This window comes from Electrona antarctica, assembly GCF_951216825.1.
Source record: "Electrona antarctica genome assembly, chromosome: 7".
NCBI classification, from domain to species: Eukaryota; Metazoa; Chordata; class Actinopteri; order Myctophiformes; family Myctophidae; genus Electrona; species Electrona antarctica.
The window spans coordinates 57,291,797-57,306,972 of NC_136812.1; the positions used below are offsets into that span (position 1 = coordinate 57,291,797).

Consider the following 15,176-nt stretch of genomic DNA (forward strand, 5'->3'; position numbering starts at 1 on the left):
GGACGGAGACCTCCGTTTATGCCGCTCGGAGTGTTAATAAGTTAATAGAGGGTATGTGCATGCTTAAAGTGAATGGCACATCGAGTGGCAAAGCAACAGGCAAAGTGAGATTAACATTGTTTAATGTTGTTTATGCAATCAGATAGGACTTTTCTGTTTGGATGTATGGGCTGTCAAAGCCAGAAAGTAGTTTTTTTGCCACTCAGTAGGCATTCCTGCTTAACTTCCGGGTTTGATGATGATGTCACGCGCATACCCTCTATATTCATTATTCACATAAGGTTTCACTTACTGTAGGTGGTATGTATCAGTCTGGATGGACAGAGGGAAGGCAGGAAGGAATGAATCTGGACTGGTTTGTTGTTCCTCAACGTCTGAACTCTGAAACATCGACGTCTGTATTGGTGGGACAGCTGCAAACAATAAATAAATAAGCAATGTCACACTGTGTTCATTAGAATGACGACGTTTAGTTGTCGTCCTTCTAAAACTAGATATTCTCGCTGTTCTACTGCCAACCAGATGAAGAAAAATCACAGATTTTGACCAAGTTAAACTGTAAAGTTTAACTGTAAAGCCCTGCAAAAATATTGTGGATCTTTCTTTAAATGGTCATTTATTTTTAACGTGGATCCGATAATTAAAATAAAATTATAAGTAAATTGCGTAAAGTGAATACCGATCAAGTCATTTGGAGTGAATATCGTCAGATCACCGATCAGTGTCTGATTATCAGATCAGCTCTAGTGAATACAGTGCGTCCCATGGATGCTGCAACCTTAACTTTTGAGGACGCAATATCTAGAATTATTAGTTAAGATTGTTGGCCAAATGGCCAAAAAGATTAGCTATGATGTAATCATGCAATGACATCATACCGTGTAATTGTTCTTTAAAAATAATTGTCCGATAGACTAAACCTCAGTTGGCGACTTGAAACAAGTGGAGCGAGCTGAACAAGTTAATCTTAAGTTAGTTGTCAACACTCATTGACGGTGTGGCTGCTGTGTGAAATGATTCGCTGGACGATACATCTGAAAGGAGAACATAGGAAGGGCCAGGCTACTGTGGTGGTCGGACACCAGATCTACTACTTCGGAGGAGACGGAAACCATTTTAGAGATCACATTGAAGTACACATCTTCAACACAGTGTCTTTATGTTGGAGGAAGTTGAATCCAGTGACACCTGGAACAGGAGAACGTCACCTTGAGGTTCCCTCCAAGCGTAAGGGCCACACGGCCGTGCTCATTGAAGATACTGTCTACCTCTGGGGAGGGTATGATTACTACACAAGGAAGTACTGTAAGAATGTGCTTTATGCATTTGATGTCGACGCCCACAGATGGTTCAAACCACAGGTTTCTGCAACCTCATCCTTCCTCTCCTCTATCTCATCTGCATTCGACCAACACTGCCCGCTCTCATCCAGGCCAGCTCGCTCATGTCCACCGGCCCCCTGGTTATCTGAAACTCTCAGATCTGAACGAACACCTCTAAGGGCAGCCAAAAGGAAGTGGCGCAAGACAAAGCTACCTGATGACCTATCCCACTTTCACTCACTCCTCTCTGCCTTCTCCCTCTCACTAACCACTGCTAAAACCTCTTTCTACCACACCAAAATCCAATCCTGTACTTCTAACCCAAGGAAGCTCTTCTCCACTTTCTCCTCCCTCCTTAAGCCCCCTCCCCCCACTCAACCTTCATCCCTCACTGCTGATATTTTTGTCAACTACTTCGAGAAGAAGGTTGACGATATCAGCAGCTCCTTCCCCCCCCTCCCCCATAAAGTGGCATCTGACTCAACCAACACTAACCCCAACATACCATGCATGTCCTCCTTCTCTCCTCTTTCCCCAGACGAGGTCCTACAACTAGACCTACCACCTGTCCTCTCGACCCTGTCCCGTCTCCAATCTTCCAGACCATCGCACCTGATCTGCTCCCCTTCATCACCTCCATCATCAACACCTCAGTAACCTCAGGCTGCGTCCCATCTGCCATCAAGTCAGCCAGAGTAACACCACTCCTCAAGAAACCAACCCTTGACCCCTCAGATGTCAAGAACTACAGACCGGTATCACTCCTTTCATTTCTGTCAAAAAGCATTGAACGTGTTGTCTCCAACCAGCTCTCTCTCCATCTCTCACATAACAACCTGCTGGATTCAAAAAGGCCCACTCCACAGAAACTGCCCTGCTGGCAGTCACAGAAGCACTACATGCTGCCCAGGCTGCTTCCCACTCTGCAGTCCTGATTCTCCTAGACCTATCAGCAGCATTTGACACAGTGAACCACCAGCTGCTCCTAGACACCCTAGCGGATCTAGGCATCGGCGGGACGGCACTAAAGTGGTTCTCCTCTTACCTCACCGACCGGACCTACCAGGTCTCCTGGAAAGGTCTGTTCTCATCCCCCCGAACCCTCCAAACTGGGGTCCCACAGGGATCTGTACTTGGTCCCCTCCTTTTCTCACTGTACACTAAATCCCTTGACACTATCATCTCTGCTCACAATATATCCTATCACTGTTATGCCGATGACACACAACCGTTTCTATCCTTCCCCCCCTCTGCCACCCAGGTGGAAGAGCGCATCACTGCTTGCCTGGCTGACATCTCACAGTGGATGTCCTCCAACCACCTCAAGCTGAACCCAGACAAGACTGAGCTTCTCTTCTTCCCAGCTAAGTCCTGCCCTATGCGGGAGCTAACTATTTCCGTAGACAACGCCCTGGTAACGTCTGTCCCAACAGCCAGGAACCTTGGTGTTGTCCTGGACAGTCAGCTCTCGTTCAAAACTCACATCACAGCTGTCACTCGATCCTGTAGGTTCACACTCTATAACATACGACGAATTAGACCGTTCCTCACCCAGGAATCATCCCAGCTCCTAATCCAGACAACAGTCCTGTCAAAACTTGACTATTGTAACTCTCTCCTTACTGGCCTACCGGCATGTGCACTGAAGCCTCTCCAACTGATCCAAAATGCCGCAGCTCGCTTGGTCTTCAACCAGCCAAAATTCTCACATGTCTCCCCCCTGCTCCGCTCCCTGCACTGGCTCCCGGTCGCTGCCCGCACAGAATACAAAACTCTGATGCTGGCATTTAAAGCAACCAAAGGTATGGCTCCCCCATATCTTGCCAGCATGATTGAACCCTACAAACCCTCCCGCGCACTCAGATCAGCCAACGCAGGGAAGCTGGAAGTACCCTCACTAAAAACGCCGGGACAACGCTCCACACGTCCCAAACTCTTCTCCCTTCTCCAGCAATCAGAACTGCAGCATCACTCCCGATCTCTTGCCGTAGTCTGAAAACCCACCTTTTCAGACTCCATCATGGCCCATAGCACTTACCCTACCCCCTTAGACAGCACTTCTTAGACTTATATAGCATTTGAAACAGACTTATAGCATGTCATGTAGACAGCACAATAAGTGCATTGTATGTAGTCATAGCACTTCATAGTATATATGTACAGCATATTATAGCATATATGTATAGTTTATATGTATAGTGTCATTATATAGATATGTTCTAGTTGTAGTTTATATGTATAGTGTCATTTATATAGATATGTTCTAGTTACGTTCTTAGCTTACGCATGTTTCGCGATAAATGCATTTTACATATGTGATGTATTCCCATGCTTTTTGTTCTTGCTTAATGTAAATCGCTCTGGATTAAGAGCGTCTGCTAAATGCCTAAATTGTAAATTGTAAAATTGTGCAGGAGCACCTAGCCTGTGTCTTTGGGAAGGTCATGTTTATTCATGGAGGACGGAAACTGCTGACCAGCTACACTAATGGCATCTACAAGTTGGACACCACCATAATGGTCTGGGCTTTAATTAACAACAGAGGAACTCCACCACCTGGGTCATTCTGCCACCATCATTGGGACAAAGATGTTTGTATTTGGAGGCTGGAAGGGTGTGTGCGAGTACAGCAACACCATCAGAGTGTTTGACACAGAGACAAACCTCTGGCTGAACACACCTCCTGCACAGCCTCTACCAAGAGAACGCTATGATCATTCAGCCTTTACCTACAATGGAGAGCTGTACATATTTGGTGGCTGGAAGTGGGACTGGCACCAGAACCTGTGCCACAATGAAATGTGGAAATTCAACCCAGAGACCTCTTCCTGGAAGAAGGTTGAGTCCAATTGGAAACACCCACATATGTCTAAAATGTGCTGTTGCATGGTGGGAGATCGTATCATCTTCTTTGGACCAGACAACACTCCTGATGACCTGTATGTCTTAGACTTGAGTCCTAGTTTGAAGACCTTATGCAAGCTGGCAGTTATTCAGTACGGTCTGGAGCAGTCAGAACTCCCACACAACATCAGGTGGGAAATGGCATTCATGATTAACAAGGAGGAGCCGGTCATTAAGGTACACAGAATGAGAGGTCTGCTCTGCCGGAAACTAGGGATGTTGAAAAAAGTGCTCACCGCGACTCAAAAACGTATGAGTCGAAAAACCGTTTATTTTTATTATTATTATTGTAATGGCTTATTATAAAACGTTATAAACGTTGCTGTTACAAATGTTTTCCAAATGGGAGAGGTACGTGTACATGCAGTCTGTGTGTCACACTGCTATGCTGCTGTACTGAAGTGTCAACTTTCAGTACCGCTCATCAGCGGCGTCAACTTTGGGAGTGCCTGAGGGCTTGGGCACCCACTGAAAAAATAATAAGCCAAATAGCACCCACTGAGATTAAGGCTGAATATCCCCTCCCCCTGGTCATTTTGTCACGTAATCAAGGGCTGAAGATCCCCTCCCCCTGGTAATTTTGTCACGTAGGCACACACCTTTACGGGGGGGGTTACCTTTTAGGGTGCTTGGGCCACTGGGGGGGTGGGCGAACAGGTATTCATTCAAATGCTAATAAGGTGGCTTTTGTTCTGCTGCCAGGTAGAGAGTATACATGTTGTATTGCAGTACAGTAGGCTTTATTTCCATTTGACTACTAGGATGAAGCCACCTCCAGCCAAGAAGAGATTCGTCCAGTCCATGCTACAATTCGGCGCCGCCGCCGCCGCCAAGACCCCGCTCCCAGCGCCCGCCGACAAGATCACGATGCCCGCCGCCGACAACGTAGCTGCCGAGGCGGACAGCATTGTCAGCGCCAACACAACGGCTCTTTTAAGAGCTAATAATTAGGTGTCGTCAGCAGCAGCCAGCAGTCCGGGGGCGCAAATATCAACCCATCTGGAAAGAGACATTTACCTGGATCACGTACAACTCTACTAAAGACAGAGTGTTTTGTAGCCTTTGCTCTAAAGCTGTGGAGCTGGGTGCTCCACTACCATCGACATCAGCACGCGAACAAGATACATTGAAGGGTTTCCGCGTTTTCCCGAAACAAAAAGCGCACTGTGTTCAATAGCAAACAGTAAATAAAGTACCAACGTTTTTTCCCCGCGGCGGGGGGGGGGGGGGGGGGGGGGGGGGGGGGCGGGGCTGGGGAGCACCCACTGACGTTTTAAGAACCTCCCGCCCCTGCCGCTCATCACATGCATGATGTGCAGGGCACATCGTCCAAGGGTGTGGGGGGGGGGGGGGGGGGTATCTTAGCAACACTGAATGCTCTGTCCCATTGGTCGTGTGCTCGAGCCAATGGCTGCGGCTCTGAGCTTCCCAGACCCCAGGTTCACATCTCATTGGTCAAACTCACAGACAGTGTTGCCATGCCGTTTTATTATAAGCGACTTTGGAATTTGTGTTGCTGGTAAAATGTTTCAAAGAATATTCCACATTTTATAAAATAAATACAATAATAATATAATCCATGCTTGTTTTGAAAACAGCAGATCAACGCAACGCGTTGTGAGCTTGTAGATCGGCTATTTTCATGACATCACAGGTTCTCTCAAATGTTGGGAGACTGGCTCCCAACATATTTACACTTGAAGGATTAGACCCTTCCTCACCCAGGAGTCAGCCTAGCTCCTTATCCATCCATCAAGTCATATCAAAACTTTACTATTAACTAGTAACGCTCTCCTTACTGGCCTACCGGCATGCTGATCTTAGCCAAAATTCTCACATGATTTATAATTGTATGTAGACTTAGCACTCTAATGTATACTCATAGCTTCACTGTACAGACAATCTACTGTTGGACAGATATTAGGTTATTAGCTTGCTTATTAATCTTGATGACCATTTTTATGTATTTGATGTATTACCTTGTGTTGTTCTAGCTTACTGTAAATCGCTCTGGAGTGTCTGATAAATGCCTACATTGTAAATTGAGGTGAAGTTGAGAGATGTGGGCAGATTGTAAATAACTATTTAAGCACAGGTCTGAACCCCAGCATCCCTTATCCTGGGTGGAACATTCACCAAAAATAGCAGGTGGTCCGTGGAGGTAGTGCATGTTGTCCCTGACCATGCATTTAAAGGAGACTTCCATGCTAGAAGGCTTTCTTACCTTTATTTGTAGTTGTTACGTCCCCAACAAAGAGGTCCAGGTGTTATTTTGTGCAAACGTGCATTATTGGCTATTTCCCCTAATATAAGCCCTCAATGGGGTTGGGTTGTTGTGCTAATTTGCTTATTTCCATCGAAATAAGTAGTAAAGTGTGCCGCTTGGGATACTATTTACATTATGAAGAGAGGATATATACAAAACATCACACCCGTGTGAACTGAGTGGTGTAAGGTTTTATATAGCATGATCAGCTCTGATCTGACGTAATGAAATCACACCCGGATGTGATTTCACAACTGGCTTTTTTTTTTGTGCAGAAAAAATGAGCATGGTTGCTACGGTCATCCAGTTCACCCGGGTGTGATTTAATTACGTCAGAAATTATTTTTAACATAGCAACCATGCTAATTTTTTTCTGCACACAAAAGCCAGTTGTAGGAGTGGTTTACACCACTCAAAAATATAGATTTTTGAGCGATGGAAATAAGCGAATTAGCATAACACCCCATAGCCCCATTCAATTCAATGCAACTCAATGCAATTCATTGAGGGCTTATGGTAGTGGAAATAGCCAATAATGCGCTTTTGCACAAAATAACACCTGGACCTCTTTGGTGGGGACGTAATGACTACAAAGAAAGGTAAGAAAGCCTTCTAGCATGGAATTCTCCTTTAATAATGCAGGATTTGTTTTGTCAGGTGAAACCTGACCTATGAACGCTCATGAAATGAAAGCGACCATTGCGCGACCGCAGAGATTAAAATAGGGTGCGTTTTGCGTCCCGAAACGCAGTTTATAGTTATGGGATGCAATACAGTAACAACCTCTGCGTCCACGGGATGCACTACTGTACTCAGCATGTACAGTAATATTCCATGTGAGGAAATCAAAATCGCGGTAAAACAATAAATCCACGGACACGATCATTTTTCATGGCCTCATCCGACCTCATCCTACGTTATAAACAGTAAAATCCACGTAGGAATCGTTGTAGAACCACTAGCTTGTCATAAAAACATAAAAAGCTTGTTACACACATTGTGTGTAACAAACGCCGACACTGTTGTATGTTGTGCGTTGTGGACCGGTGTAGGCATGTCGGTAACGGTTAATTTCCCAGCCGGGTAGCCGATGGCATTATCCGGTTAATTAACGGTTGTTGATTGATAGGCTACCCCAAATGTAATATGCATGTATAGGCTACATAATTAACGTTGGTAGTCGAATGGTATACATTTATTTATGCTCTAAAACAATGCTAGCTCGAGCAGCGCTGTTCATGCAGCCTGGAGTGTGACAAGCTGGAGTTTGAAATACAACGCGGGCAGCGCAAATAACAGCAATTTTAGGCATGTGTGCAACATGACAACTGTTTTAAAGTATTGTACAGTGACAACTAGTCTACAGTCTCTGTAATGTTTATGTTGTACTATTACTAAAAAAACTATCTAAAATAAAAGGGATTTAAGATCAGAACCAGTGCCACCACACACATTAAAATGCCCTCCCCAAAAAGTGCCAAAGCCAACTGCAGGGCATTGGGGCAACAGAAAATATTAGCAAACCGTTAAACCAGTTAAAACTGGCAGAATTATTATAGATTTCATATAAAATAATGAAATATGTAGAGCATTCTTTTTATTCTAATTTATTTTGCTAGCTTTAGTTATAAAGTTAGTAATAACAATTTATTGAATATAACCACAATTTACAACCATATAAAATGAAATGGGAGTTAAATGCTGCAATTTGTAAAAAATGGCAAAATATGACTCCTAACGTCGTTGAAGTGGGACTCATAAAACCTCCCTGGGACTCATCTAAAAGACCACCCCTGCATCCCGGGACTCATTACATTGAAAACCTATTTACATCACTGCGACCTAGTTGTAATTGGCTGCTTCTAGCCAATGGGACAGCAAGCAACGGCAAAGCTCCCTTTGGCCAATGGGAAGGGAAGAGGCAAAAATCCCTGGCAGCCACGCAGGCTGCAGAGTGCAGACAGACAGTGCAGAGCAACGCAGCCGCGCAGGCTGCAGAGTGCAGACAGACGGTGCAGAGCAACGCAGCCGCGCAGGCTGCAGAGTGCAGACAGACGGTGCAGAGCAACGCAGCCGCGCAGGCTGCAGAGTGCAGACAGACGGTGCAGAGCAACGCAGCCACGCAGGCTGCAGAGTGCAGACAGACAGCAGAGAAGCATGATCACACTGACGGGGTGCCGGGGAAGGAAGAGCTCGTACTTCAGTTATTTGACACGTTTGCAATGTTCGAACATCACTCGACTCGATATCACTTCAAGCCAAACGCGGCTGAAACAGCACAGCCAATGCAAAGCCACAACAAAACACAGTCATTGAACCACGCACAGAACGTCGGCAACGGCCGCATACACGTTACTAAAATAATTCATCATTGTCATTGTCTCCACCAGGCCGAAGGCATGGGGAGAGAGTATGTTTTGCACTCCGTCCGTGTGTGTGTGTGTCCGTCCGTCCGTCCTTCCGTCCGTCCGTCTGTTTTACCTAAAACTGCACCGATCTGCGTGAAACGTTGCATGCACACTCCCTAGAGGCCAAGGACCTTTGACCTGCATTTTCCACATCTGCCTTTTAGAGCGCCACCAGGAGGCCAACTTTTGTAAAACACATTTTTTTATATTACTCCTCCAGATTCTGTCCAAAAATCTCACAAATCGTTACACAGTATCTCTATGGTCATGTGCTCAAGTCGGATCTGTCCGATATTTCATATTCCATCCTAATTGGCTATAATTGGCTTTCACAGTTTGCAAGATTGCACCGTTTTGAACAAAAGCCTCAAATCATGAACGCAGCATGCAATTTACGTGAAATCTTTCACACATTTTCTTACTAGGCTGAGGAATATATCCCACCCTTTTCACATTGGCCTGTTATAGCGCCACCAACAGGTTGATTTTTGCAAAACACATTTTTGGATCAAAATGCCTCAAATCATCTAATTGCCATCAAAGGCGTATGAAGAAATGGCACCCTTTTCACATTGGCCTATTATAGCGCCACCAGGAGGCCACAACCTGACCTGCCCTGGTGGAGACCTGTGCCCCGAGGGGAACTTTTTCTAGTTCATACTAATATGGGGGGAGAACACAACGGAGACAGCGCTTCTTCCACCTGACAAATATCACTATGTGATCATTTCTTGTTTTTACATTTTCTTTCCACTAGTTGAGCAACCGTGAAGTGAATGACCTGGTGACCTATGATGACCGTCCATGTAGTACTTTTACTGACAAGTTGGAAGTCAAGTAATTCAACAGAAAAAGGGAATCTCAAGAGGGGGAAGAAGTGCACCGGATTGTCTGGTTGAGTCATTATTATTAGGACATAATTAGGAAAGTAGTAGTAAATGGACCATTGGTTGAGAAACAGTGGGATGTACACATGGGATGCATAGCAAGTGTTACAAAAGCACTTATCCCATAATACTTAGCCCATATCCTCACCCAACACAACAGTGGAACCGTCCCAAAATACAATTTGAACCGTCCCAAAGTGAATGTATACAGTCCCGGGGAAAAAAGCACCACTCAGAGTACAAAATGAATAACTGTATTTTTGAGGGGTGCTAGCCTCTCCTATATTCAGCTGTAGTGTAGATTTTTGTCCTAACACAAACATTAAATGCCATTGACAATGAATGGAGAATTTACGTCCTATGTGTCTGAGCAAATTATGTACGATAATAAGAGCGCCACTCACTGCACACAGGTGTGATTTTTTTTTTAAACTTAAATAAAATAATAGGGTAACCCTGTTATACAATAAATGCAGTACATTTATTTGGCTTCATATTTCTTCTGTAGATAGAGAAATACACAGATTTTGTCAATGCATTTGTCAAGTTTTCATGATAAAACTATAGGCTATACACATTATACTCGTTATAAGCATTTATGTCTGAGACAGGCCCCACCTGGCAAAAGAATAAAGAAAAAAATAGTTTTTTTGGTGACCCCCCGGGGGGGGGGGTCGCGACGCACGAGTTGAGAACCCCTGCTTTAAGAGACCGGCAACACTATGGGTACAAACCTGCCGTAAAGCAGGTCGTCTCTGAGTGTTGTTGTGACTCTTATGTACATGCTGCTGTGTTGTTATCCTGCCGAAGCTTTTCAGTAAACTTTACTATTTTGATTATAATCATTGTGTGGACATTCGAGACATATTACAAAGATGCCCCCGCCAGCCCGCCCCTCTGCAATGAACTAGCCTACTTATTTCCGCAGTTTTCTAAAGTGAACTATAAGGCAACACTGACAGCAATCAGGTAAATAAACAAACATGCAGGATTGCAGTGTCCTGTCAATGCCGGTTGTTGTTGTAACTTGTGGTGTGCTTCTGACTGTAGTTTGTAATCGTCTCTCTTATGACGACTTGCTGTACGGCTGTAGTGCGTGTGTGTGTGTGTGTGTGTGCGTGCTGCTGACCTAGCCTCGATACCCAGGCTTTCATTTCATCTGCGCGAAAAATGAAAGCCTGGATTTACGCATGGGCTGCACTGGCATAAACGTGGGAGTCAACCCTTCCGCGTAGGTGTCGCTTCAAATGATGTGACGTCAGGGCTCTGAGCGGTGTGCACCCGTCAAAATAACACCGTGAGCCGGAAATCATTACCAGTGGAACTTCAAACGAGGCTATGCGAGGAAAATGAGGAGAATGGCTAAAGAACCCACCACACCGTCTAAGAAAAAAACCAACGTGTGCCGACTCTGTGGAAATAACTTTGACAGTCCGTTAGAATGGTATACTCCAGCAAGCAGTGGTTTCTGCTTCTGGTCGACACAATAACAGTGTTGCACTGGGGGGGGAGGAGAGACCCTGACATTCGCCCCCCCCTGGGGTCAAGTTCAAGCTATGCCCATGGTCTGAGATGAAAGAATGTTTTGGCTGTTGTAGGGCGGGTTCAAATTTGTTTTGTTTGGCACATGCGATGCGAGCACTACAGCATCAAAAGTAGCAGATCCACAAGCTCGGCGCGAGGAACACAGCCTGTACCGTCCGGGTGTGGGGTGTGTGAGTGTGGGGTGTGTGAGTGTGGGGTGTGTGAGTGTGGAGTGTGTGAGTGTGGGGTGTGTGAGTGTGGGGTGTCTGAGTGTGGGGTGTGTGAGTGTGAGACTAGGTGCGGTTCCATTAAGCCTTTGCGAAAAAAGGAAGCGTATGTTCATGAAGTCGGAAAAAAGAAATGCGGATTGTGTCTTGTTTCCATCCACTGATTATGCGACTCACGGCCACGGGAGATACAAAATAAGTTCATGAAATAAGCAGTAGGTGGCACTATTTTGCCAGTAAAGTCAGCCTTACCGTTATATATTTTTTTCTTTTAGGCTATACAAAAATATTATACACGGACTGCCTGATTGGCAATTGGGCTACAAGTCCTTTGTGCTGTGCAGAGGCTGTCCGGGGACAGGTTTATGTCCATCGGCTCCTCAGAATTTAATTAACTATTAAACTATATAGCTGGTAAGACTAGAATCACTAATTGTAGCCTGGATATTAAAGTAGGCCTAATTTCCTGACTTTCCATTTAAGGGACATTTAACTTTAAGCCGAACGCATTCATAAATAATAGCCTAAATATGTTTTTCTCCCCCCGACAGCCTGCTGCATGCTCCTCGCAAAAACAACACACACAGAAACAGATACACATGCATGTATAGCCGCCCATAGCTTACTGTTGCCTGATTTGTGCTTCTTACCACGGTACAGAACTGATTCAACGCATCTCATCCACTGTGATATTGTAGGCTACATAAATGTTATCTGCGCCACATGCAACGTGCGACAAAAGCAATCCAAGTTTATGAGTTGAACTTCTAGGCCAGGGGTTCTCAACCCGTGGGTCGCGACCCCTCGGGGGGTCGCCAAATTATTTTGGGGGCTCCCCAAATTATTTTCAAAAAAAAACAAAAAAAAACACCTACAAGCTCGTAGCGCGCTATGAGCTTGTAGATCTGCTATTTTTAAATAGCTAAATTATAACAATGCTTAAAACACCAAAAGGGGTTCCCGCCCAAAATGGTTTAAGGTTATTGTAGCAGTCAATTTATATTGGGGGTCGGGAGGGGGCGGGGCGGGGGTCCCGAGACGTTGCCAAAGCATTTTCGGGGGTCCCCGGCCAAAAACGTTGAGAACCCCTGTTCTAGGCTATAATATATTCGGGGCGCATGACTCGATTGGAGCATATAGCGTTTAGATTGATTGATTGCAGCTGTAAGACAGTTGTGTAACTGTAACTTGTGTTTCATCAACGACTATAAGAATAGATGAGGCATGCATGGATCGAATAGCCTGCAGGGACCATGCAGGGCCAGGCACGTTATATAAAAGTTTTAAAACATCCTTAATTGGCGGGGAATATTCTATATAGTCAAGGTGTGTGTGTGTGTTCGTTCTTATAATAAAGTGTGTCGTCGTCCCCCCCCCCCCCCCCCCCCCCCCCCCCCCAGGACGCCGTTAATCTCGAGTCATGCGCCCCGAATATATTATAGCCTAGAAGTTCAACTACAAGCTCCTCTACGAGCTTGTAGGTCTGCTATTTTTGAAAAATCGTGAAAATATTTATTTCAGAAAACTGGAGGATTTAGAAGATTTCTTTTTTTAATTTTGAGGTCAGGCCTAAATGGGTTGAATCTCACCCAGATCATTCTGCTACCTGGGCAGGCATAGGAGCGATCTATAATGGCTGTGAATCTGGAATACATGAAATGTACGAAATATCACAGACGTTCTAGGATAGGAGTGATCTATGGCTGTGTATCAAGGTTACTTTATTTTGTCTCCCATGGGGAGAAATTTGTCTTGGGACACATGCAGAGACCCGCAGGCCTACATAAATACATGATAATACAATGCAAAACAATAACGTTGTGTCTGGAAATACATGAAATGTACGGAATATCACAGACATTGTCTAGTCTAGGGCTATATATATATCAGGGTTTCTCAAAGTGGAGGTCGTGGCACCCTAGGGTGCTGTGAGGCCCGTGGCACAAGTCCAGGGGTGTCTCAGAATACTTTGATAGTATTTGGGATTCAACAATATCCCTTCAATTTAACCACCCTCTAGACTAGACTTAGTTAAACAGACCCGAGTTGCACTGAATTCTCTGTGCGATGTTTTTCAGACCACAGTACATCAAATCTCTTCACCAAAAATAGCAGATCTAACAAGCTCACTAGTGATGCATGCCATCGATGTATCGGCCACATAACCGGTAATCGGCCGATATTGCGGTTATCGGTCAATATCAGTATCGGCAAATAAAACTGACATTAAAGGGATAGTTCAGATTTTTTGAACTTAAGTTGTATGAAATACTTGCCATTAATATAGTGGTTGCAACTGTATTCATTGATTGCCCGAGTCCCATGGTGGGAGTTCTGCTCTGGTTTTGGTGAAATATCAAGTAGTTCCGGTCATGTTGTGGGGGGCAAGGGGGCCACGCAGTAAAAGTAAATTAATCCACAAAACTAACGTCATTTGTATTCTTGACCTATTTCTAAAATATTAGTTCAAAAAATCTGAACTGTCCCTTTAACCGAAGGCAGTAGCCGATGTTTATCTGTAGTCTACCAAGCTGTAGATTCTGAACATGTATTTCTTGCATTGAATATGTATTTGTTTCTCTAGCACAAAAGGGGGAAATAAACAAAAACTAAATAAACACAATCGGTGCCGGGATTTCTTTCAAAATAGAAGCTTGGGTTTATGAAGATATGGCCGCTTTTACTCTTTAAAACGTGCACACTGAAAGAATAAATATTCAAAGATTTGTGCCACATTTAAAAGATTTTTCAAAAATAGCAGATCTACAAGCTCATAACGCGGCACTCGGAGCCGCGCTATGAGCTATGAGTTATAAAAGGTTTATAATATATTTTTTATATTTATTATTAAACGCCTTATGACGACCCTGCTCGTCATGTGTAATCAGCGCATGGCGCAAAATGAATTAATCATGACGAGTATACCTGTCCTACGTATCGAACTATATTATATTATTCTAAACATTAGCAATGTCATTCAGGATTATTATCAATTGTGTATAGGTGACATTGAGCTTAAAAGGTTTGAGAAACACTATGTTAAATGGTGCATTTGTATAGCGCTTTTATCCAAAGCGCTATAGACTGTGCATTACATTCACCCATTCACAGTGTTTAAATGGAACCAAATGGACCGTTACAGGTCTGTAACTCAGAATGGAATTATGGACCCATACAGGTGTGTAACTGAGAGTGTACAAATGGAACCAAATGGACCCTTCCTTACAGGTCTGTAACTCAGAATGGAACTAGAAAAAGTGCCCTTCTGGGCACAGGTCTCCACCAGGAGGATAGGAGTGTGTGTGTGTGATGTTTGGCAAAATGTTTAGGAGCAATATTATATAAACGCGCGCGTGTGTGTGTGTGTGTGTGTGTGTGTGTGTGTGTGTGTGTGTGAGTGAGAGAGACTTGGCCTGTTGTAGCGCCACCATGAGGCTGATTTGAAAACTGTCAAGTGGCATTTCTTCCAAAGCCTAGTGGGAATATGCATGCACAGTTTCACCACAATCGGACGCTGCGTTGAGTAGTTGTGGCGATTTGTACAAAGCGGGCTACTCCTAAGTTTAGAAGCCAATCGTAGCCAATGAGGGTGGATTATGAGAAATCAAACAAACCCGTCTTGATCACAAGACTATGGA

At 44.5% G+C, this 15,176-nt stretch overlaps 1 protein-coding gene across 2 annotated transcripts in view; it reads right to left on the reverse strand.

Moving 5' to 3' along the window:
- dbt (dihydrolipoamide branched chain transacylase E2) overlaps positions 1–15,176 on the reverse strand; it is a 35,499-nt gene that overhangs the window by 18,121 nt on the left and 2,202 nt on the right. For both annotated transcript variants that reach the window (XR_013790441.1, XM_079506316.1), the window contains exon 2: positions 293–413. Coding sequence is in view for 1 of the 2 variants with exons in the window: in XM_079506316.1 (XP_079362442.1) it covers positions 293–413 (121 nt within the window). In the remaining variant the exon portion in view is untranslated. The remainder of the gene's footprint in view (positions 1–292; positions 414–15,176) is intronic.